Source organism: Triplophysa rosa, linkage group LG4 (genome assembly GCF_024868665.1).
Source record: "Triplophysa rosa linkage group LG4, Trosa_1v2, whole genome shotgun sequence".
In the NCBI taxonomy this organism is placed as follows: Eukaryota; Metazoa; Chordata; class Actinopteri; order Cypriniformes; family Nemacheilidae; genus Triplophysa; species Triplophysa rosa.
The window spans coordinates 23,524,197-23,549,339 of record NC_079893.1 but is presented as its reverse complement, the minus strand read 5'-3'; the positions used below and the strand labels follow the sequence as shown (position 1 = coordinate 23,549,339).

At 36.9% G+C, this 25,143-nt stretch overlaps 1 protein-coding gene across 4 annotated transcripts; it reads left to right on the top strand.

Annotated features, from left to right (window-relative positions):
* On the top strand, positions 1 to 25,034 carry dok7b (docking protein 7b). 4 transcript variants are annotated; one of them, XM_057330598.1, is made up of 11 exons: positions 1 to 4,310; positions 4,413 to 4,458; positions 5,438 to 5,668; positions 8,947 to 9,147; positions 13,422 to 13,541; positions 18,819 to 18,926; positions 19,082 to 19,878; positions 22,623 to 22,692; positions 23,087 to 23,167; positions 23,268 to 23,435; positions 24,407 to 25,034. In XM_057330598.1, exons 1-11 carry the CDS (start codon positions 4,242 to 4,244, stop codon positions 24,544 to 24,546), a joined length of 2,031 nt encoding a protein of 676 aa, XP_057186581.1. In that variant the 5' UTR covers positions 1 to 4,241; the 3' UTR covers positions 24,547 to 25,034. The 4 variants fall into 4 exon arrangements, with proteins under 4 accessions (XP_057186581.1, XP_057186584.1, XP_057186583.1 ...); XM_057330601.1 differs by having other exon boundaries at positions 2 to 4,295; XM_057330600.1 differs by having other exon boundaries at positions 2 to 4,310; positions 23,090 to 23,167.
* Positions 25,035 to 25,143: the final 109 nt, after the last annotated feature.

Genomic DNA, 25,143 nt, shown 5'->3' with positions numbered 1-25,143 from the left:
TCGCTGAATCAAAAATCTATGAGAATTAAATGTCAAAGCTCAAAAAACAGACAATTAATCGTCAAAGCCCTAAAACAGACAATTAATCGTCATAATCGCAATGATTTATTAGACAATTAATCGTCAATCAAATATCATAATACCACAGATTTAGACAGAGTTGTGAACAATATTTGAGAGAAATAGGCCTTTTGTGTACATAGAAAAAGTCTTAGATCTTTGAGTTCAGCTCATGAAAAATGGGGGAAAAAACAAAATGTTCATACACTGAACATAATTTTGTTCAGTATATGACTAAAAATGTAACTTGTTCATTGGTTTACGCATTTTTGTGCTTGGACACTGGATGCATAAGCCAGCGCCGCGAGCGAGGATGATGCGCGCATTTCTCTCTGTCTTTCGCAAATATAACTTAAGAGTGCGAGAAACGGGAGATGGTGAGAAAGTGCCGTATCCAGCGTTTTAAATATTAATGGCCCCTTAAAAATACACACCTTCCGCAAGCATATCTTTTCTGGAGGGAGTGGAGGGGACATGTACCACCCGCAAATTACGCCTATGCCAAAATTAGATACCATATAATACCACAGCAAAAACTATTGACCTAACAAATATAAAGTTCAAACGTTATTAAAGACAAGTAAACAGTCAAGAACTATCTCTCTCTTTCGGGTTGCTCCCATTATCAGGGGTCACCACAGCTGTTTTACGCTGCATGCAGTCAGTAAATAAGAACTAATGAGAAAAAGACAAGCTATAGCACATAATATAAATAAACAGAAGACATTAAACATTGCTTTAGGTTTTTAAGCTTAATGGTGTTCAGATACAGATATAATCAAATGCAATAATCAAAATGCAAAATAATATTTTCAGATAACAGAATGCATATTCTTCACTGTGTTAAATATAAAAATGACAACTGACTGTTTTTCAGGATTCTCGTCAAGTCGGGTATTTTTGACATAGTTCTTCTGTATGTATTTGTCCCTTCAAGCACAAGAAGAAACGGAAAGAAAGGAAGAGAGGTCTGAGGCGCGACCTGATCGAGCAAGTCACAAATCCGTCTGAAAAAACTGTCTCGAGCGTCTTTCACACTGGCACACTATTAAGCATGCAGAAATTGTTAGATCTAGGGGACGAAATAAGCTTATGCAGTTTACATATGAACGCGACCGGAGATGAACATATAGGCTACTGAAAAAACATTTCTGCTTTAACAGCCACAAGGCCGTGCCAAACACGGTGTGTGTTACAAGTCTGGAATGGTGAGAATTGAAAACATTGTGCTTTGTACGTTTTTTGTCTTTAAACCAACCGTTTAGGTCTTTAGCCGTTAAGTTTAAATCATGTCTGGCTAGCGCGCGGAGAGTAAATCCTTACCTTCTACTGTAATTTACACCAATTCTTCATTTCACATAGTTTGCTGGTCAAAAACATACACAAAGAACGTCACGTAAACAATTTATTTGCAATGCTTTCATGTGCTAATATTATTTTAAAATAATTTGCTAGCTATCATTTGCAGTAAGTTAGCATTTTTATAGAAAATAAACATTGCAGTACCCCAACTTAAACTTTCGCAAAGATATAATTAATGAATGAAATCCAGTTAAACAAGACTGATTTTACTGACCTGATCCTTCTGCTCGCGATGAACTTCCATGGTACACAGACAGTACAGTACACTGTCACGAAGCGGTTAGCAGCTGTTCAGCTATAGCGCTCAGACTGTTTGCATCAGCGTATGACATCATATTAATGCGAGATTAATGTCTCGCGTTACTTTCAGCGCATACGCTAAATGATCTGCGCAGCACTCTGTAAACTCCGACACACATCTTAAAACTTCTTTGCGCAACAGAGGTGGCCAGATAGGTGGCCATCCATCATTCCGGGGTAGCCGTGGCCAGCCATGGCCACCATGTAGCTACGCCTCTGTCTACACCACAAACACAATCCGGTCAAGTGCGTTTTCGACTTCTTCTGGAAGTGTTATAAAGTCAGCAAGCTCAAAACGTTTCACACCCTGTTTACACCTGTATTTAAGGTCGTCCACTTGTGATCCGATCGACCAAAACAGGCCCTGAGAGTACAGGCACTTCATGGGATAATAAGATTTCACCCCTAGATCCGCCACGGCTCCGAATAACCACAAAATACGTCCACATAACAGTGTTTTGCATTTGATACGTAGGCCTATAGGTAACACACACCTACTGTCTCTGAAATCATCGCTTGTGCTGTGTATTACAGCAAATACTTCCATGTAAACGGGAGCAAAGAAGTGTTGTCATGTAATTTATTGGTTTAGCTCCTCAGTACTTGAATGAACTCCTCTTGTATTACAGTCCTTCACGTGCTTGTGAAGGCTTGTGCAGAGGCAGCAGCTTTTGCCAGAGGGGAACTGGAATCCCCTGGTTGGGCCTGGGTTCTCCTGAGGTTTTTTCTTGATTAGAGTTTTGGGTTCCTCGCCACCGTTTGCATACTGTTTTTTGCACTATTTGCCTGGCCGGGGGGGCTGCTTCAGAATTAGAATTTTAAATTTTTACTTAATTAATATTGCATATAGGAATTTATAGTCTGTTATATTTGACCTGTGCTTCTCTCTCCTGTGCATGTCTGTGTGTGTGCGCATACTTGTCTGTGTGTGTGTGTGTGTGTGTGTGTGTGTGTGCGTGCGTGCGTGCGTGCGTGCGTGCGTGCGTGCGTGCGTGTGTGTGTGCGCGTCCATGTGTGCGTGTCTATGTGTGTTAGTACGTGTGCATATTGTGTGTGTGGAGTGTTTTGTTTGTGGGTATGTCTGTCTTCTGTGTTTTCACCTTTTTCTTGTTTTTACAGGTATAACTTTAATTGTTTTGCTTATAGTCAATATGTCTTATGTACAGCTGCTTTGTAACAATGAAAATTGTAAAAAGCACTATATAAATAAAGTTGAGTTGAGTTGAGAGTTGAGTCATGTAAACATGTTACTGCGATTAAGTCCTTACTCTGATTATTGGATATAATGGCATTATAGATGCGCATGTGAACTAGTCAGTGTCACAAACTGAGCTCAGATTTGTCAACTCTGCAATCAAAAGTTAATATTATTGAAGATTTCAATGTAACCTCAAACATTTCTCATATAATACTCCATACTCTTCGTGTATTTTAACAATTGCTTCATTTGTTTCTGTTTTCATTTCTCCTGAGCAATTTCCGGAGAGACATAGACTACTTAAATGAAACACAACTAAGAACTCCATCTTTTGAGCTATGAAAGCGAAATCAGAATTCTGCCCTTTCTGACTATTGCTATTTATGTGCAATTTAAAAAATCATAAATGTATAATATATAAATGTCATTGCATGAATGCTATCAGGTTTTCACGTAAATTCATTCCGAATTACATATGAGAAAAGCCTCTTACACATTTCCATTTTATTGCAGTCCATAAAAACCCTCTTCACGGGAGATCTCTCAGGGATATGAACTGTTTTCTCCAGTGAGGTAAACTGTTGTTGTGCCTTTAGACAAGATGCACGGTGGGATACAAAATGCTGCATTGTGCAAAATGGCCTATCTCTCACTACAGTGTAACTGTGTTACCCAATTACTCCCCCACTGGGATTCAGCTTGCTTTATAACAACCTTACTGAGTACATCCAGTATTTCTTGTGATGATAAACTATTATTTAAACTGTACGTGTATGTTTGCATTTCGTTTTATCAAAGAATTTGATTGTCTGACTGTTAGGTATGCGTGCATCTCTGGGCCAGGTGTTGTAAATTCAATTGGCACCTTTAAATTTGCCACTTTGATCCAAACAGACAACTGTAAAAACCTTTGGGGGTAGACTGATGGTAGTGTGTGTGTGCGTGTGTGTGTGTGTGTGTGTGTGTGCGCGTTCATGTTTGTATATCCCGGTGGGGACCTAAACCTGAATACACACCAACACATGGGGACTCGTGTCACCGTGGGGACCAAAATTGAGGTCCCCAGGGGCAAAAAAGCTAATAAATTGTACAGAACAATATTTTTTACAAATCTAAAAATGCAAAAAGTGTTCTATGATGTTTAGGTTTAGGGATAGGGTTAGGGATGCGTGTGCGTGTGTGTGTGTGTGTGTGAGAGAGAGAGAGAGAGAGAGTTAATGTCCGTGTTAGAGCAGTGTAGACAGTTTGGAGGTTATTTTGAAAGTGACCCCCTCACCGCCGCGGACCGCACACACACAGCTGTCGGGAACCATGACACAAGATGACGGATACGGTTGTCGTAGAGGGACAAGTCAGACTCCGAGAGGGGAAAAAGGTGCTTAAACGCAAGGCAAACGACTTTTCTCTGTATTTAATATTTTTTACTGAACTTATTCTTTGTTTGTAAACACAATGTTTTCTTTTCTTTCCATGGGGTTTCCCGCTTTTACAGTGGAAAAATAGATGGGTGATTCTACGAAAACCTTCGCCTGTAGCAGGTAAATCCGCGGAAAATTTTTATATTTATTTACAATTAGCTGAACAGTGTTTTTGATAGGCTACGTGATATACATTTAAATAGCAGTTTCGTTAAACAAAAGTAGGCTACTATCTGTGTAAATGATATGCGAGTGGCTCGGTAGTTATGCGAGCTATGGGAATGACACTCATTGCACGTGTCACGGTGTCGCAATTCACTTAAACCCCGAGCGCTGATCCTAGAACAGCCTTTACAGTTTCAAATGTAAGGTGAGTTCAATTTCATGCGGACCGATAGAGAGGCATGCCATCAAAAATACCGCGAGAGCGATTTGAAAGCGCTGCATTCGAATCGCTCTCGCGGTACTTTGGTGTCACGCACTTATCCGTCTGCGCAACGCCGCAAGAACATACAGTACAGTACGGATTACGAGCAACATTACCTTGCGTAACAGTGGTCATTTTTGGATCTCTATGTCGTCTTCTGAAGCTGTCATTGTTTAATAGGTTGGTCTCCAGCTGCTTTCAGGCATCACAGTGTCTTTGATGTACGTGTTATGTCAGCTGTTCGTAGGGGTACCCTTTTAGAAGTCTCATGATGTGGTAGACTGCACTCTTGTACAGGTGCATGAAAACAAAGCGTCACCAAGTTTCCAAAACAATCAATCACATAATCTATAGTTTAATGCCTATCTATACTCCTAGCATACTCAATTGAAAGAGACAGATCTCATGGCACTGTAACTGTACCAACTGCATGTGTTATTGTCTGGAAAGTTGGTTTAATGGTGGTATTTGTAGTAAACTATGATAATACAAATAGTCTTCATTTGCCAAGTTTGCCACACCTTTACTATAGTAAAACTATGGTTAATTTTCCAAGGGAAGGTACTTTACTATATAGCCAAAAACATGGTATTTCCATTAAAACATAGTATTACTTATATGCTACTTATAAACATGTTTTATATATCAGAATATTGACTCTCTCTATTTCAGACTGCCTGTCCCTGTTGGTGTATAAGGAACGCGGAGAGAGAAGAAAAGGGCAGAGAGAGAGGAGTCAGGCAACGCTGAGGGATATCTGTGGACTTGAAGCTCTTCAGGGCTTTGATGGAGTGAATTATGTGCTCAGTCTACTCTGCCTGAGCCAGTCTGTCATGCTCGGCTTTGACAACAGAGTGACTCTTCTGGCCTGGGAAGCTCGTATCCGCTACAGCCTTGGGGAAGGTGAGAGGAGAGTTTGTATGTCTTGTGAGTTGTTCAGACAAATAGGGGCAAAATAAGATCCCAGATTTATTCATCCTCATGTCATTCCATCCCCCCAAGATTTTTTTTCCGTGGGATACAAGATGTTACACAGGAAGTTGTTGATGCTGTTGCATACATTAAAAGCTACCACAAAGCTATTATTGTATGGCTTTAGAACATGGAAAATAGCGCTCATAGGGGAGTCATTTTTGGAGCCCATGGATACTATTTACTTTCATTGTATGGAATAGATTCAGCTTGGACATCTAAATATACTTAGTTTTGTGTTTCAAAAAGGAATGAAAAACGAAAGGAAGGATAAAAGAAGTCACGATGACATGAGGGTGAATAAATAATGATAGAATTTTCATTTTTAGGTGAACTATTGTATTGCGGTCTGTTCAGCGGGGGATCCTGGCAAAAGCAATATAAACCGTGCCGCCCCCACACGCGTCTCAGGCGGGATCTAAACTTATCTATCGCTCATCTCTACAGTTTCACCATATAGCACCCAGTCTCCCTTATGCTCGCCCACCTCTTATTAAAAATGAATTCTGATTTATGGGTACGCTTTTCCCAAGCGGCTATAATTCTTTAATTACCTGTTCTATAATTCTCCGCCCTCTTTGAATTCAGCTGCTATCTGTATGCACCATAGAAATAGGGTTAGAGGTTTATCTTGAAAAAAATCATCTAATAGAAGCCAGTAGAGGCCAAGTTAACCAAATCATGAAATAAAAGGTGCCGCAGGTCGCCCACTGAAATGCATTTAAAGTGACACTTCACCCAAAAATGAAAATTCTGTCATCATTTACTCACCCTTAGATTGTTCCAAACCTGTATAATTTTCTTTGTTTTGTTGAACACACAGGAAGAAATTTGGAAGAATGTCAGATCTCACCCACCATGTACTGCCACAGTAGGGAAAATAAATACTATGGGAGTCAATGGGGGTGAGATTTGACAATCTTTTTGGGTGAACAGTCCCTTTAAACGTAAATTGTATTTTAACACCTTCATTGCTGATTAATGGCAAAAACAGTAAGCCACATGATGTCACCAAAATGATTCGTTTTTTAAATTGATACAAATATGATATAATATTCATATTTTTATAGTTACATGTAGTTGACTATTTTTAGTTAGTCTGAACCTACATAGCTGTGCAGCACATAAATAGTGCAGGAGCTCTTATCTACCGTACCATGTGAGTCCTCTAATGGGTCTCGTAATCCCAGACATTCATGAAAGACACGTACAGACATGCACATATACCCAGCGCCTGACTCTTTTACGGTGTGCTCTTTTGTACAGCCTTGAATGTTCGCTCAAGCGTTCAGCGGCAGAGTATATAATTGGTGCCCTGTGATGTATGATACTCCAAAAGATCTCTCAAGTTTTTCTCGAACATGTGCTTGACAAAGTAACACATACTAAAAAAGAAACATAGGGAAGTATCTGACAGCAAAATCTGATTTTAGGCTTGGTTCAGATGACCTCACATCATCCCTCCCTTTCGAAGCACTACGGCAACTGACACAGGACAAACATGTCGTCATGTTTTCGCTTCTTTGCCGAAGGAGATTTACGAAACACGCTCTGTTGGTCCGTTTAGTACTATATACTGTAGAATCAACATGGCGAATTCTATGTAAGGGGACCCGCACTGTATGTAGATGGAAATAACTCATTCTAAGATAATAAAAACATAACGCTTCATTATGTAAGGTCTTAATACATTATATATATTATGTATATTACAGTGCATGTCTGTCAGTAGATCTTCCTAAATATTACACACAGCACCTTTAAGAAATAGAGCTTTAAAAAATTAGATACTCAACGCTGCTAACATGGTCACAAAACCATGACTCTGTTATTAGTAGACGTGTGAATTTCACTAGAATTGATAACGAAAAGTGATAGGGGTCATTAAACTGCCTGCTGGTCTTGAGAAAAACCCTTCAGGTCGGCACATTCTTTGCTTTTCCAGCATCTTCTGCATATTTGACCCCTTATATGATGTTGAGATCTTTTCACTCTGAAAACAATAGAGAGACTCATACACAACTAATACAAAAACTGCAAACATGCACTGATGCACAACACACTACATAAAGTGCCAGGTAGATGGAAAGCTTTGAACAGGATGATCTGTGCGAATTAAATATGTAGATAGACATTTTTAATCCAAAAACAAAACTCAACTGGTGGCACTTGTTTCACAGTGGTTAGACTGATGAGTCTCAATGACTTGTGTCATCTCTGCACTGATACATCCTTGATTTTCAGTTCCCTTGTTTGTCTGTGTATTAGTTTTGCTTTAAGGCAAACTGAACAATGATAGATGGAGTTTGGCCGAGCGAGGAACAAATATCTCATTCCGCTTCGCTGCCCTTATCAATTTTCTACTAAACTGCTTTAACACACCCTGGTGTACTTTCCCACACTGATCATGATCAATGAGTCAGTGACTACAGATATATATATATGAGGATGGGAGTGTGTGTTTGTGTGTGTGTGAGAATTGTTAAAAGGTATCATATGATGGATGTGTCTGATTTTTGTCTGTGTGTATTGTGTGTGATGGTGCACAATGTAATCTAAGGCATTAAATAAGAAGCATTAATCTCATTACTAATGCTACACACACACACACACACACACACTGAATGGAGGTGAACTGTATCATTAGTTATGCTTGTTAAGACAATATTGATTACTTGTCTTAATTATGATTCATTGAGGTATAGCGTTTCTAATGATCTGGAGTGTATATACATCTGTGCTGGTTATTCATGCATGTAAAGGATGTATTTAGTATTTGTAATTTTTTTCTTGTACAGTAAAAACCAGATTTACATTTCTGTTTATGTGACAAATAATATCTTTAATTCTATCTAAAAAACAGACAAACGTATATACAGTACAGATGAAATCCCTTCTTTACATCTATTGTCGCAATTTGTTCTGGTTTAGATGTTCTTGTGATAGTGATTGTGTGGTACAAATTACAAATATATCGCATAATACAATTTAATGATTGCAAATGAAAAACCACCAACAACACAAGGTTCAACTAAGATACAGTGATATCACATCTACCTATTTTCACTATTGTACAGTAAGTTTATAGAACTACTGTATCTACTGTAAGCTGACCAGGAAAAAAAAACTTGTGTTGATTAGTAAATATACTGTAGATGTTTTCATGTTGTCTTCATTAAGAAGCTCTTCTTAAACTCAATTCTTTTCAGTTCACAGGTTCAGCGTCGACGTTCAGCCTGGCACCAAACTAGAAAGTGGCCCCGCCTCCCTGCATTTGTGCAACAACTTGCTTGTCATTGCCAGAGACCTCCCCCCAACTGTCATCGGCCAATGGAAACTGTCAGACTTAAGGCGTTATGGCGCCGTTCCTAATGGATTTGTCTTTGAGGGCGGGACAAGATGTGGTTACTGTAAGTTATTGTTATGTTCTTTGTTGAACGGCTCATTGATATTTTTGGGATGCAAAGTGGTTCTTAGAGTCTCTCCTGCTATGTTGGCAGATTACTGATTTTATATTACATGCAAATATTTTTTGTATTTTTTATAATAAGGTTTTTTCGTGGTTTAACAAGTACATGTTTCCACTTGTACTAATTTTTTTCACTTGGTCCTAATGACATTCTCAGCAATGAAAGTAGCACAGGGATGTCTGCCAATAGTAAATGTGAAAATCAGATAACCTCACACCCAATCTCTCTCTCTCTCACTTTCTCACTCTAACCACACTTCCAGATTCAGTTAAACACATTATTTTTGTGCACCCACACACCGACTCGTGGTAATGTGCGATAGGTTTCAGTAAGAAATGTTGCGTTAGCACCAATGAAGTCCACCAGCTGCCTCTTTGGCACATCCTTCTGCAGCTGTTCTCTTGTTTCAGCAGCTAAAGCAGATCTGACTAATCTTATACAAAACTTCTTTACAACCCCAGCCGTGTTACAACACAAGAAACGCTTTATCGTAATCATAATCTGGCAAATTAATTGGTTATGCCATGAAGAGTAGTATTTCTTTATTCATGCAGAAATGTTTGTTTAATGTTGTTGAAGTGCAATACAGGGAACTCTGGGTGTGGGCAGGAGATGTATAAAGAAACTAGTCGAGTGGAAGACCTTGAGTATGTGTGTGGGAGGGTGAGAGGTTATTAGACACCGGACTCTAAATCTGCCTCTCATTGATGTAGTCATGTCTAGGCCCACACGAAATCTGCACTCCACAGAAAGCTCCACAGATTTTCACATAATTGGAACGCCCGTCATTCATAAAATGTACCGGGTGTTAGTGCATTGCCCTTAAAGGCCTTCATCACGGAACCCTGTGCCCATTTACTGCCAAGCAGCGATTCATGATTTACATTCTGGTAAATATGTAAAAATCCATAAAACCAGACACAAATTAATACCCAGTGTGCCAGGTTAACATTGAGAGGCATACAGAGAGATAATGAAGTTCTCTGGAACATGTACCTCTTAGCCTCACCTCATTACATTTTGACAATCGTGAGCTCTGGTTGGTCTCTGCCACACAGAGGTCGTGTCTCTCTTCCTGCCATTAGTGAAATTCAGCGGATGGCTGCTCGGAGAAAAGGTGAATTCAAATGAAAGTACGGCCACGTTGCCGTTTCCACCGAGACTGAGTGTCACAGGCCACACGCGATGTCAAACACATACTGGCAGTGCAATTAGTGAGCGTGTCGGCTGTCTCATTTGATTTCGGAGAATGAACGGGTTTAAGTATGTTCAGTGGTTTGGACAGATTTTATATGTCTGTTTTCCTGTGTCAGACAGAGCAGTTGTGGATGGATTTATCCAGCATCAGCAACATAAAAAACGTAATATGATTTAACGCAAATTTAAAATGACTGCACAAGTTGGATTTTGTTACTCTAAAGAATTTCTAACAACTAGCGATTTTACACAAATCAAGTGTCAAGGCTTAAACTGCGTAGAAGTGTTACATAGAAGCCATACATTTGCTTATGCAACTTTTGTGCTACATTGTATACTGGTCATTTTAGCAAATAGTTAGTTATTCGGTATGAAAACAGAATATTTGCATACTATATGGGTGATTCTCACTGTATTCCCGAACAGTATAATCTACTCATCAAAAATAAGCAAACTGTACTCAAAACTGTGAAAAAGTTAATTTATCTTAAAACTTTTAAGTGTGTTTAACTATTTTGATATTTTGAGTTCCAGGGACACAAAAATAATAAATCACTTAACAAAATTTTTTTAATTATATCTTCCAATGACGTCAGAGCGATTCCCAGCATGCTTTGTGTGGACTGGATAATGGAAGTAAATCTCAAAATAAAGTGTTATTTTATATTTGTATTTATATAAAAATTACAATGGGAGGAGGCTTATACATGTTTAGTATTCTGTTCTATTCTGTTATTTAAAGAGTTTTGGGACATTAGTGATTTTAATGAGGTAACCATTGTGCAGACGAGTAGAGCATTTGCTTAGGAGGAAAACAGACTCATTTCAAATTTTATCTAAAGGCATAACATTGATAATGCTACAGCTGTAATTGGCTGTTGGTCCTTCATGACAACATTGATAAGTGAAACTCAAGTAAATGAAAAATGAAGTATTTTGAGTTTACTATACTTATGTGTTTAGTGTTCTTTACTCAAAAGAATTGAGTTATCAACTTAAAAGTTTTGTGGTAATAAGTTTCCACAAATGTTTTGAGTTATCTTAATTTATCGGGGTTTACAGTCTTGGTTTCAAGATGTCAAACATGATTTTCTTAAAAACAACTGTTCTTTTTATTGATTAAAAACAAGGTATGACATGTTTAAGAACATTGATTTCAAAACTTGTATTGACAGTTTAACAAAAAAATCTCATTACTGTAACCATTTAAAACGATCAATCCCATAGCATGTTTTTTTTAAACAGAAGCCATGATGCCTAAGCAAGTTTTTATTATCCATCCATAATAAGACATTAATGAAGTATATGTTAATAGAAAAATATATATGTAAAAAAAATTGAATGCAGAAAACTACCTATATGGTTAATGCACATGAAAAAGTTGTGCACAGCATGACAAGAGAATATTAAGCTTTTAACTAGAAAAATATAAAGTAACCTGTTAACTATTTGAAAGGTACTGGTAGATGTGTTTTTTTCACATAGAATCAAACTTTAATGTAAATATGTTTGTGTGTATTCAAACAGTCTTTGAAAAATTTTACGGAGGATGTATAAGTCATGGACACTTTTTCAACTATTTCTTCATTTATATTATACATTAATATTCTGTCAATTTATTTTTGTGATTTTTACATCTAGAACATCCACTTGTTTTTTTCAGAATATTTAATTTTATTCTGTTTAAATTACAATGTAAATATATTACTAACATGTTACTAAGTAACATACTTTATACTGAAAATATTAAACACATTTTATATTTACAAGAAGCCTTTTTAATGAGTCAAAATCTGCTAAGGGGCAATAATGGAACTGCAGTTTAAAAAAAAATTCTACTAATTTTTACATTCGGAGGTGCACTTTCATAGGTTAAAATAAAAAAGTATTTTTATCTCTATTTCATTTACTGAAAATTTGGGCAAGGTCAATAGTTGGGCCACTTGGTAACATATCTCAAGTATTAATAGCCCACCAGTATGTTTATGAATTATGAAACCAAGAGCTAAGCATGTTATGGTTATTTTTGTAAAGGACTGTCACTCCAATACCCCTCGCAGTCTCCTCAATGACGCTTGAGGGATTTGACAGGACTATATTTATCATCATGAAAGACGCCTAATTCTGTCCTCATCATGTCGAACAAAGAAAGGCAGTCATAATCTGACTGCGGATGAGTCACTTATAAGTCTTGACGCAATTCATGTCTTTGTTATCCCAGTTTTCCCATTGTAGTTGAAATCTCAAGGCTCTCCGATAGCTCGTGTTTTGCAGTGCATTCGGCAGCGCTTATTTTAGTCTGAAAGGTGCCAGAGGCTTTGTAGATAATGTTAGCTATTGACATATGCATGGAGGAGGTGTGGGCACCAGAGCAGGATTTGTCTTTCTTCTGGAACATTTATGTTTATAAATATACATTATTATGCTCCATTTTAAAGTTCAAGAACAAACTCGTAATCATTTTTATTATTGCTTTTGCCTATTCAAAGAGTGTGGGCAGATATAACATGAGATGTGATTAGATAATAAGAACTGAGTTTACATATAAAATAAAATTCAATAGTACCTTATACTGCATCACTTGGAAGAAACCTGCTTTAAAGTACTGATGCATTGATTGCTTTTTAGTTGGAACGTGAATGTATAATATGAATATGATAATCCTAAATGAAGTCCAGAGGGATCCAAGTTAAAAGGAACACATTTTGATGGAGGCGTACATAAGCTAAACTGATGGGGCTGCATAAGACAAAAAACTGAAAGTAAAGAAAGAAATTAAGACTCCTTCATTTATCTTTAAACAGTGACAATGCTCACCACAGAGAAATGACTTGATGTTTCCTCATTTGCGATCACCTTGCGACTGCGATTGTGGTCATTACCAAACAGCTCTTCTATTCAATGCCTAGACGATTAATATCAATACGAATGCGAAACGGTACATCATGTCTTTTGAGGAACACAGACAATAAGAAATAAATTCTCTCCAGCTTGCTCTCATTTGCTTTTCTCTACAGGGGCTGGTGTTTTCTTCCTGGCCTGTGCAGAAGGCGAACAGATCAGTTTTTTGTTCGACTGCATCGTTCAGGGCATATCGCCAAGCAGGGGGCCGTTTGGACTGCGTCCAGTCCTGCCAGGTGAGTTTGTTTATACGGAGGTGTGTTATTTACGAGCACAGTTCAGATTTTTCAAAGTTGCCGTGTCATTACCTTTGGGTTTATTGACTTGATGTGGCGTGGGCTTGTCAGCTTTGTGTGTGCGCGTTCTGAATTATTGACTACTGACATGTGTGACCTGCAAGTTTTCGGTAAACATAAGCATCCTTATGAACTATTTGTGTGCTTTTTGTGTTCATCATGTACTATTGGATATAAATAAAATAAATATTTAAAGTGTGCATGTGTGGTGGTAAGCTTTATGTGTGATTGGTACATGGTGTGCCATTCCTCTCTCTCTCTCTCTCTCTCGCTCTCGCTCTCTCTCTCTTTAATAAATCACATTAACTGAGTCAGAGTTCAGATCAATTTATAATAAAACAATGTTTATTAGACATCTTGAAATGCTTTAGACTCGTCACAGTTAAGATGGTAGTCTGTAGTTATAATAACATATTTTTTATTGAATACGCATTGACAGATTTTTTTTCCTCTAGTGGTATTGTTGTGCAGTAGTCGATAACATTCATTAAGTGTAATAACCTTTAATGGGTCCTACAATCATTTTTTTAATCTGGCAACTCAATGGCTCCATCTTGACGGGGGGATAATATCATAACTAACACTATCTCATCTACGTGGTCCGTATCATTTAAATGGATCCTAATATTACTTTGGTAATACTGAATTATTGTCCTCAAATCGATGCAATGTTCACATTTAGTTTATTGATTTGTCCCAGATTTCTCCAAAGATTTACCACATAAGCAGAATAGTATATTAAACCGTAATGAGTTTGACATATAGCTTTATAGATCAAACTGCTGTGAGCCACACTGGCACACAGACAATCGTTTAATTGAGTTGGTGAGGCAGCAGTATCGAACTAAAATTATAAAGTCTACCTAAAAGGTTACAGTATGACAATGGGTGTGTGAAAGGAAACCTGTGGAGCTGTGCGGTCGATAACAACAAAAGAATATGGAAGATCGAATATAAAGTGGCTTGCCTTGAAACTTTTGCTTCTGTTTATGTTAGCAGTTCTTGTATTTGTATGGCTATGTTATCAATCCTGTGTTTGTCAGATAAGGATTAATAGGGTAGTTTAGGGTTAAGAGCACAGCTGGGTATTGAAAGGATGTGATTTAGAACCCCACAAGGCCATTTACCTTGTGATGTGTATACTGTGGTGCTTTGAATAAAGTACCACTCATTTGCATAGACCCATTTACACAAGCAGTGTATGGCAATTTGTGCTGTGTGGAATATTTCTGTGTGCCTCAGAAAAGATTAATAGAACATTATTTTCCTAATTTGCTAAAGACATTTTAATTTCCCTGTAGAGTAACCATACAGACAACAGATTAATTAGCAACCCAACTGTTGTATGTTTTTGCTGATAAAAGCTATCTTTTCACAATGCATTCTCCAAATTTTTGCGATTGCTAAATAAACAAATGTACAGGCCAAAAGTGATGTTCAGAGGGCGTATTTGTATGATATTTGCCTTCAATGCTCCCTCATGTTTGATTTAGGGATGCACGATAAATGATCAGCCATATCGGTATCGGCCGATAAATGGTCATTTTGAATGTAATCGGTATCGGCCGATAATACAATTTAGGCCGATATATTATAGCCGATAAATCATAAATAATTTTGTCTGGTTAAACTTCTTCAGCTACATGGTGCTCACAGTTAAAATATAACACAGTACTGTCTTTATGTTGTGATCATTCACTTACTGCTATTAGCAAAACATTGTTGATGATGGTACAGTATGTAGATACAGTATTTATGAATGTGTAAATTATAGGAACAAAAGCATATTGTTTGAATCAGACTGCTCTGAATGCTTTCTGTCTTGAGACCTGTTAGACATGTGGCTATTAAGAACATTTTTCTGGGTTGCTCTGGAAGAACATCTATAATTTGTTTTTTAAATAAAAAATCGTAAGTCGCTTTGGATAAAAGCTTCTGCTAAATGACTAAATGTAAATGTACATGATTTTAAGGGGAAAGAATGGAACTAATGGTGACCTTGTTTTTTTGCAGTAAATGTTTTCAAATATAAGCAGTTGTCCACTTTTTGCCTTTTGTCTCAGTCTTAGGGAATTTTATATTAATATTTAGATACTGTATATCGGCCAATATATCGGTTACCGGCTTTCAATGTTAAAGAAGTATCGATTATCGTTATCGGCCAAAATTTACATATCGTTGCATCCCTAGTTTGATTACGTTTATTTTTTTTTCAAAAAGGCAAACTATAGTGTATCAGGGAATATATGGGTTCTGATATATAAAAAGAAAAAAAAGAAAAGTTTGTGTTTACATAATATATGTCTGTGTATATATTGTGTAATATACTGTGTAATATATATACTGTGCATATTCATTTCATATGTATAAATACATACACATACTGTACATGCATGTAGACGGTTTCAGTGGTGACAACATAAACAACTGCTATGTGACCCAAACTTAACTTCTGGTAGACTTCCGCAAAGAAACAATAACTGTTGAGTAGTTTTAATTTAATTTAATACAATTATATACAATAGAAGATTGATATAAAACCATTGTATTATTGCATTATAACCAAACACATAACGGAAGTTAACTTTGGATCAGGCGCGTGCGTCCAATGAAACCATCTATAAGAAAAATAAAAAAATATTTATATGGGTAAATATTTATAAATACATCTAAATATTTCCTCTCTCTCTCTCTCTCTCTCTCTCTCTCTCTCTCTCTCTCTCTCTCTCTCGCTCTCGCTCTCTCTCTCTCTATATATATATACAGTACATGTTTGTGTATGTTTTTGTGTTTATAAATAAAAAATGAATATGCACTGAACACAGACATTTATTATGTAAACACAAACTTTTATTCTGGATGCGATTAATCCTTTGACAGCCCTAAAAAACATACATTGACTACAACTTTATAAGTTATTCATATGTTGTTGATCCTCTCTTGTGGTAATATTTTGTAGTCATTCTCCAGGGCCTTGACTCAATAAGCTTTGGGCATGTGTGTTGTCGAGCCTCCTTAAATTCTTCAGAGCTGAGCTTCAGTTTACACTTCATGCACAAATACAAAACATGCATACAAAATATTTAATACATCTTGAGTAATATATTTAAATAAAAGGTTTTAGACATCACTTTTGTCCACGGCTGTGCAGTATGCCAGAAGCTTTGGAATATGTTGATGTCAATGCTTACTGTATGAAAACACATTCTCAGTATTCCTTGTCAGTAAATAAAGTTCTCAACTGTCTTCCATCATACAAGATGTCAGGGCAGTTTTTCTAGCTGTCAGTACGTGTCTGTTATTAAGAACGCTTGATGTATTTTAAACTTTGACATTAAATGAAGGTTGTATGAGAGTTCAGATTGCCAATGACAAACAGGGCCATCGCTAACATTTAAGGGACCCTGAATAAAAATGTAATTGCCTGGCCCCTCTTCAGGGACCATAGAAACTATGAATTTTAGTCACAGGGCCTATAGGACAGTGCTTCTGCTTGTGTTCCCTGACAGTGACCTTGCTGACAAATGAGTACAGAACATTGGCACTTTACTTTTCTTTTTAAATATCTTTCTGTCCTTTGTGTGTCTTGAAATATAAAGGACACTTACAATTGTACAAAGTTTTTTTTTTCTTGTTTAATTTTAATTTTTTAAAGTGCACAAATCAAATTTACTTCTGGTCGTTCATCTTCCCAAGCTCAGCACTGTTTTTCAGATGACCAACCACAACTATTTCAGCAGCTTTCTGAGATTTAGCTCATAACGTATATTGTATTATATGAATTTATGCCAAGCAGATTTTTCAGTCTAGTGTAGCCTATATGATTGCTTGTATTGATGTCTAGCATAAAATGCACTTCCTATGCTATTAAGGTGTTTTAATATACCAGAGAAGTCGATGAGTCTAAATTCCTCCATATTGATTATTCTGTGCTCTATTCTGCTGTTTGTTCCCTTTCTGTCTTTTTTGTATTAATTATCTCATAGCTGATTTATTGATAGATTTAAGCACTCTGCGTTTACTGTCGTGGATTATTTTATTATGAGAAAGCGCGATAACCAAGTGTGTGCGCGCGGACAATATATTGCCATTATACTTGCAATGACTCTTTTGGTGATATGAATTTAAGAAACAATAGTGCTTTGAGGCCTAAACGGACAATCAGCCCCATGGTATAATATTGCTTAAATGACCTATTGACAGAAATGCAATATAATATACATAAGTGTCTTCAGAGGTGTATATAGACCTTACATAATGAAGCGTTATGTTTTTTATTACCTTAGAATGAACTATTTCTATATACATGTACCGCGGGTCCTCTTACGTGAAATTCACCATGTTGTTTCTACAGTAGCCCTAAACGGACAAACTGCTCTACAGAGCGCTTTTTGTAAATAAGTAATCTCCTTCGGCAAAGAAGCGAAAAAGCTATGACATCTTTGTCCTGTGAGAGCCGCCATAGTGCTTCGAAAAGGAGGCGTGGAGTGAGTCATTGGTTGCAATTTGCAACCTCACCGCTAGATGCTGCTAAAATCTCCACATTCCTCCTTTAAAATAAGTCAAAACTAAAGATATTTCTAAAAATAGAGACAACTAAAAATCAAGGTATTCATTTTTATGATGAATATACATTAAGTTCTATTTACATCTATTTATTATTTATTCGTACTAGTTGTTATTTATTACTATGTTGCATTTTATGGACATTATTACGAGTTTATTCAAAAACATATTTATATTTTATATGGTATAAAAATGTACAAGACACACAATTGTAATATACAGTACATACTGAGCATCTGTGAATAATGAAATGTTTATCTTTTAAATGTACATATTTAAATGTTTCTGTTTCTTGTATTAAGTAGAGCTCCTGTAACCACAACAAATTGTGTGTGTGCGCACATTTGGCAAGTAAAGCTTATTCTGATTCTGTACCCATGTGTGTGAGAAATGATTGTCATGGGGTTGCAGCCGTAATGTGCCTGTAGAGACTAATAAATGTGGCCAGTGGCTCCTGTAATGTTCCCCGTGGAGACTAATACAACAGTAATGGATTATACATGAATTATTCCCAGAGACAAATGAGCGCTGTCAGGTGCATGTTTGTGTTTTGTTTGTGTGTTCATGAAATATATGTTCTTATATGTGTTTGAGTAATAAATGTTCACTGTATTAGCCTAATTATAAATGAATGAGATTATTTTCCCGTAGACCCCAGTGCTAACCCATCGTCTACAGAAGACAGGATTAGCCAGGAGGCCAGTGAACTAGAGAAACGACTCAGTATGCTGTCTATATGTAGCCAACACAGCAGTGCAGGTAATACCAATATGCACGAAATACATTTTGGCAAAAATGTAATTCTATTTTAAAGAAACAACACACTCAATATTCCTGTAGTTACAGATTGCATCTTTAAAATGCCACACCTGTCAATCATATGTCAATCCCGCCTCTCTTTCACATCCGCTCAGCCTCCAGCTTCAGTTACGGTGCCTCCTTGGCAGGAGACGATAGAAGTATCTCCAGCTCCTCCTCTGAGACCAGCCATTCTGATAACAGCCTGGGCAGTCGTCTGGCAATATGGTCCGAGCCGGTCAGACATCCCACCCCTATCGAACCTTCATCATCATCATTAGGGGCAACTGGACCCAAAATCACAGCCTGTTCTGTCAGCACGTCCAGCGACGAGCGTCTGTACGGAGCGGTTATGGGAGGACTCCGACCCCCATCCAAGCCACCTCAACCTAGAGGCCTTCAAGAGGCGGGACGCCAGAACTCAACCGACAGCGGTATCGCCACAGGGAGCCACTCGTCCTATTCTGGAAGCTTCTCTTCTTATACTGGTAGCATGGATAATGGGCACGCAGAGACTGATGAGTTTGGATCCTTAATAAGTCTTCCTCCAAACACAGTTTTGAACTCAAACACTCCAGTACGGTCCGTTACCCTCATACCCGAGCACATGTCATGTGTGTGTCCGCACAGAGACCCTGGGTACCAGGTACCAAATCAAGCTCTGCAGCATTACGATGTCCCACGTCGGCTAGCGCAAAAACACTCCTCCGATCAGGAGCAGTGTTCGACTGCAGTCCAGGAACGGAGGCCTGAAAGGGGAGCTCTGGGACTAGAGGACATCTCTGCAGACGTCTCTCTTAAACAGACTGTCCCACTGAGATTCAACTGGTGTAGTGAAGGAGCAGCGCCCCCTGAAGGCTCAACAGCGCCAGAATTACAGCCCGCCATCTGTCCTGACTGTGGGGGAGGCAAGGTAACAAAATTTGTTTTCTTGTTGGTATTATTTCTCTTTTTTTGTGAACGATTGTATGCTGATTATAATCAACCCATTACCGTCCATATGTTAGGAGGACTAGGTGAACTTGGATAGACAGTGTAAAAATGACATCACAGATAAACACTCACAGGGAGAGAAACAAATCACGAACATTTGATATTTCTCAGTCTAAACGCATCATTTGTCGAACAATACGTACAGACTGTTCCCTAGATTTTGTCTAGATCTTCACCACCGTAGCAGAATCTCTTAATGACAATAACACGCATCAGAGTTTTGCCTTACAGATCAGGGTTGTGTTGACTGAGCGTCAGTTTTTCATTATACTCTAATCTCAGAATTCAGCGTTCCAGCACAAATCTGCAGACTGTTCCGGAGGTCTGTTTTTTGGAGCACGCTCAGTCGAGTTGATGCACCAGTGGGGATGCAGGACTAGTTTACAAAGTGAATTGAAATGCTTTTTCATCTCACAAGCTTTGGGATCTGGGAACGCAGTAATAAGCCGTAAAAAAACAGACTGCTTTTACCGAACAACAAACAAAAACGTTTTCCCCGTTCAGCTCAATCAATATTTCAATGAGAAAAACATTTTACTTTCTAGTCTGCGTTGAACATTTTGTAGCTTCTGCATTCATTTTAGTTTGAGTTGAACAGGACAAAAGCAAAACGAATTTGGTTAGTGTAATTAAATGTATGTTTTTCAATTGTGACAACACTGCTTGATAACACTTGTTGTGAACATAGCTCACTAAATGAATGCAATTGCTTTTAGTAACAAATTTCATTTAAAATACAAATAATAATCAAGAAATGTTTCAGCTGCCACAAGTTTTCAGGTTTATTTCTAGGCAAGGCAAGCTTAGTTAAATAGCACATTTTATACACAAGGTGCTTTACTAAAGCAATAAGCCCCAAGAAGCAGTGGGTTACAGTGCATTTTATAACAGCTAAGGGCGTTGTGGCACGCCTAAAACCCCCTTAGCTGTTATAAAATGCACTTGTAAGTTAACCCACTGCTTCGCGGGGCTTATTGCTTTTATAAAACGGTTATTCCATATGCGTAGCAAGTTTTCATAAAATTAAGAAAATAAAGTGATATTTAGGCTTTGTAATGTGGTAACAGTTATAAATCAGGGTTATTTTATCAGAATCAAGGACCAGAACTGACCGTTCTATAAATATAAATGATTCACAAAGGAAGGATACATAATGCATAAGAGATCTTTAAAAAAGAAGATTGAAATGATTTATTATTAGCGGTTTTATACCGTGTTTTTACAATTTTGCCAAACACAATCTAACTACCTATATTACGAGGTGGCTAATTCGTACGAATTACTACGATCTTATGTGTGTGTTTAGTAAGATTTGCTTTTGTGCCAGTGACATTAGGTTTAGGGGCGAGGTTAGGGGAGAGGAATCAGTATTGCTTTTTTCGAATAATTTGTTTTTATTTAGTAAATTAAAAAAAAGTAAATAGTAAATAAGTTTTTGTATGATTCACATCAAATGATTTATACAAATTAGCCACCTCGTAAAATAGTTATGAATTCCTATGAGATGCAGTTGGCTATATAAAAAACACACTGCGAAGTGTAATTATAATATAGAAATGTAAAAACAAATGTGTATGTGTGACGATATAAAGCCATGGAAAAAATTAGGAGACCAGTCCAGTATCTGTTGAATTTTAATCAAACCTCGGGTTATTACATTTTTTTTAACTTTTCTTAAATACTTATACAAATATTACTGTTGTATTGCTTATAAGTGAATTTATACTTCTTTGCAGTATTTGAGGTCTGAAAAAACACTGTAAAACTTTGTTTGTAATTTTGCAGCAGGTTTGCCAGTAACTTACTGTATATTTAATTACTGCTTAATACTACTTTCATGTGAGTATTGTTTTCAATTACTTAAATCAAAATTAAAACATTTTGACTTTTGATATTCAAAATGAGCTAGAAGAGACTGGCATTAGCATGGCAACACTGCAAAAAATGACATTCTTCCTAGGGATTTTTGACTTGTTTTCTGGAAAAATATTTAAAACTTCTTAAATTACAATACATTTACACACCAAGAAAAGTGAACTAAGATATTTATTCTTGTTTTATGAAAGAAAAATATTTAAACTAGGTAGATTCTAGGCTTAAAATAAAATTGTAAATTAAATCTACAGTAAGTTGCTGTAAAAACTTACAGCAAAGTTTTACAGTGAAGGTACAGAGCATCGATTCTCTTATTTTGACCCGTTTATCCAGTTTTAATTTTCTGCAAATAGAAAATTTATTTGAAATTTGGGAGAAATATTGTTAGTAGTTCACAGAATGAAACAAAAATGTTCATTTTACCTACACACATACCTATAAATAGTACATATTTTAAAATCAGAAAAACTGATTTTTTTTAATTCTGTGGCTGTATGTATGACGATAGTTTGTGTTTGAGTAATTGTATGATTTAAATCTGTTATATTCATAGCTCTATTAAATATTCATATCACATTTTATGAACATTTAGCAACATTAGCTGTAAAAATAATTGTCTGTGGGATTGTAAACAGACTGCCACAAATATTCTATGGTCTGATATTCTATACATTTGAGGTATATATAGTGCAAGTATTAAGTAACTGTTAAAAATAAAAACCTTCATTGACTTTAAACTGCTCAGTCAATTTAAAGCAAAGAAATACCTTCCAAATCCGTTTCCTGTAGGTGGTGGAGAGGAGCAGGTGCGAGATGAGAGGCAGTTCTGAACACCAGAAACCTTTTCATGAAACTGACGGTGAGATTTGTACAGTAAATTGATTTTGAAATGTTAATGACCTCTAAAGACATGTTTCTGTAGGTCAGGATCACGGGTCTGTTTTTTGTCAAATCAACAGGACGTGCATCAGTATTGCTACCCTCTCATAAAAGATTTTTGACAGGACCAAAAAGTGTTTTGATTCTGCTCTCAGCAGTGACTTCACAGCTAGTATTTATTAAAAAAATAAGACATTGAGATATTCCGTCTGGATATGTCAGTTTGTGTTTAACATCCAAAGCATGATTGGTTTCAGCTGATAACGTTAACGATTTCATGTTTTGGGGCATAAATCACAATCTAACTGAGACGTGTTGAGATTGTAAATTATAAATGGCGAACTGATTCATGCATGGGGTTTTGTCCTGCTCAGCAGATCCTAAAGGCAATTATGAGCAAATGGCATATATGACTGATGCATGCAGGTGGCCACAGTTCAGAGCAGGAGAGTATGGTAATTGAGATGCCGCTACTTATATTATCATGGCATGACAGCATTTCATCCATTCGATCGCGTTTGTTTCTGTTTGATCCATGTTTGTGTTGTCGTACAGGAAGTATGCGCATTAGCCCCGGCGACATGGGACTGACGGTTATTGACAGACTTCAAGGTGATTCTGCTAACTATGTGAATATACCAGTAAGCCCTACATCTAAACGACAGCTACACTATATAGAGTTGGATCTGCAGGATCGCCAGGAGTCAAGCCACACCGTGAGAGGTGCACAGCGTTCCTCTTATACAGTATATACACAACAATCAGTTCTGATCCTTAAAGGAATAGTTGACAGAAAAATTCTCTCATCATCCTGATGCCATCCCAGTCAGTTGTTATTTTTATGATAGATGTATGTTCTTATTTGAGCTTTAACATTTCGAGTCCCATACATGAAGAAAACGACTACATTTTACTATACCAATTTGTTTGTGTTTAACTTAAAGGTCCAGTGTGTCCTTGTTTGGGATGATCTATTCATAGAAATGTAATGTAATATACATAGCTATGACTTCAGAGGTGTATAAAGAGCTTACACAATGAAGCATTGTTTTTATTACCTTAGAACGAACTATTTCTATATACATACACCGCGGGGTCTCCTTGCATAATTCGCCATGTTCTGTCAGCCGTCGTAGTGTTTCGAAAGAGAGGGGAAGGGGTGGAGTGAGCGGTTGGTTACAATTCGCAACCTTGCCGCTAGATTTCACTGACTGGACCTTTAAGAAATGGATGACAAAAGTAAATTACGAGGTAATGTTCATTTTTGGGTGAACTGTTCCTTTAAGAGCATATGAAATACAGGGCATATGTTGTATGGGTAACCTTTTTGGAGCTACACTGTTTGAACTGTTGTTTCAGTATTTAGATTCCTGTCTTCAAGCTCTTTTGTGTTCGACTGGAAAAAACATCCATAAACATTTGGAACAATATGAGTGTAAATAATGCAGAACTTTTCTTTTTAAAATGAAAAGCTGTAGGCTACAGCACAAACCAACCAATACACCATGGCTCAAACAATGTCTCGTTTCTGAATAAACACCTACACAATATAAATGTTTGGCAACTGTAATTTGTCTTTTCTGAGTATGAAAAATGACTATTGTGGAGATTTTTTTAAATGAGCACATAAAATAAGCCTGCATATTTAAAAATGTTGTTTTTTAAAATCCATATTTTTTTCTCTTTGTAAACAGCATCGAACTCGAGCACTAAATATGCACACATTGACATCACTGCTACAGAGACGGTACAGAGGGTGGGAGCCCAGCATGCACAGGGCCGAGAGCAAAGACTACAGGAACTAGAACAGAAAAGAAGAGGAACTCTCCCCTGAACATAAAACAAACATACAGTCCAGTGGGGTTCATGACAGTATTTTGTGTAAAATGTCAGCCCATCATATACTGAAATCTGTGTACAAATACCGTTCAACTTGTCACAATTGTTATGCAGGTATTATCATTTATAATGAACATCCTCAATAGAAGCATTTTAATAGTAGTCTCAGACTTTTGGACCCCACTGTACATTTATGCAGTGACCTTTTAAATTTTATGAATTTAAATAACAACACAGGTCTATGTTTAACAATGATTGTAATGAATTTATTTCTACATTATATAATATGTGTCCTTTTGTGGATGAATGTGTTATTGTCCCCGATATTTACAATAGAATTACAAAGGTTTTACTAAATACATAAACTTTTTTTTGGCTGTTGACAACTGTAAATATATATTTCCTTAAGTGACCAATTTTACTCTGTGCATTTACACATTTAAATATTTCATAAGAAACGTGCATTTTTCAGATATTATTTTCTGACATTTCTTTATGTAGAATAACCGTAAGAATAAAGTTATCATCTATAATGTCAGAGCTCATTGTTGCCTGTCCATGACTTTGTCACTCTGATGCATCAACATTGTGT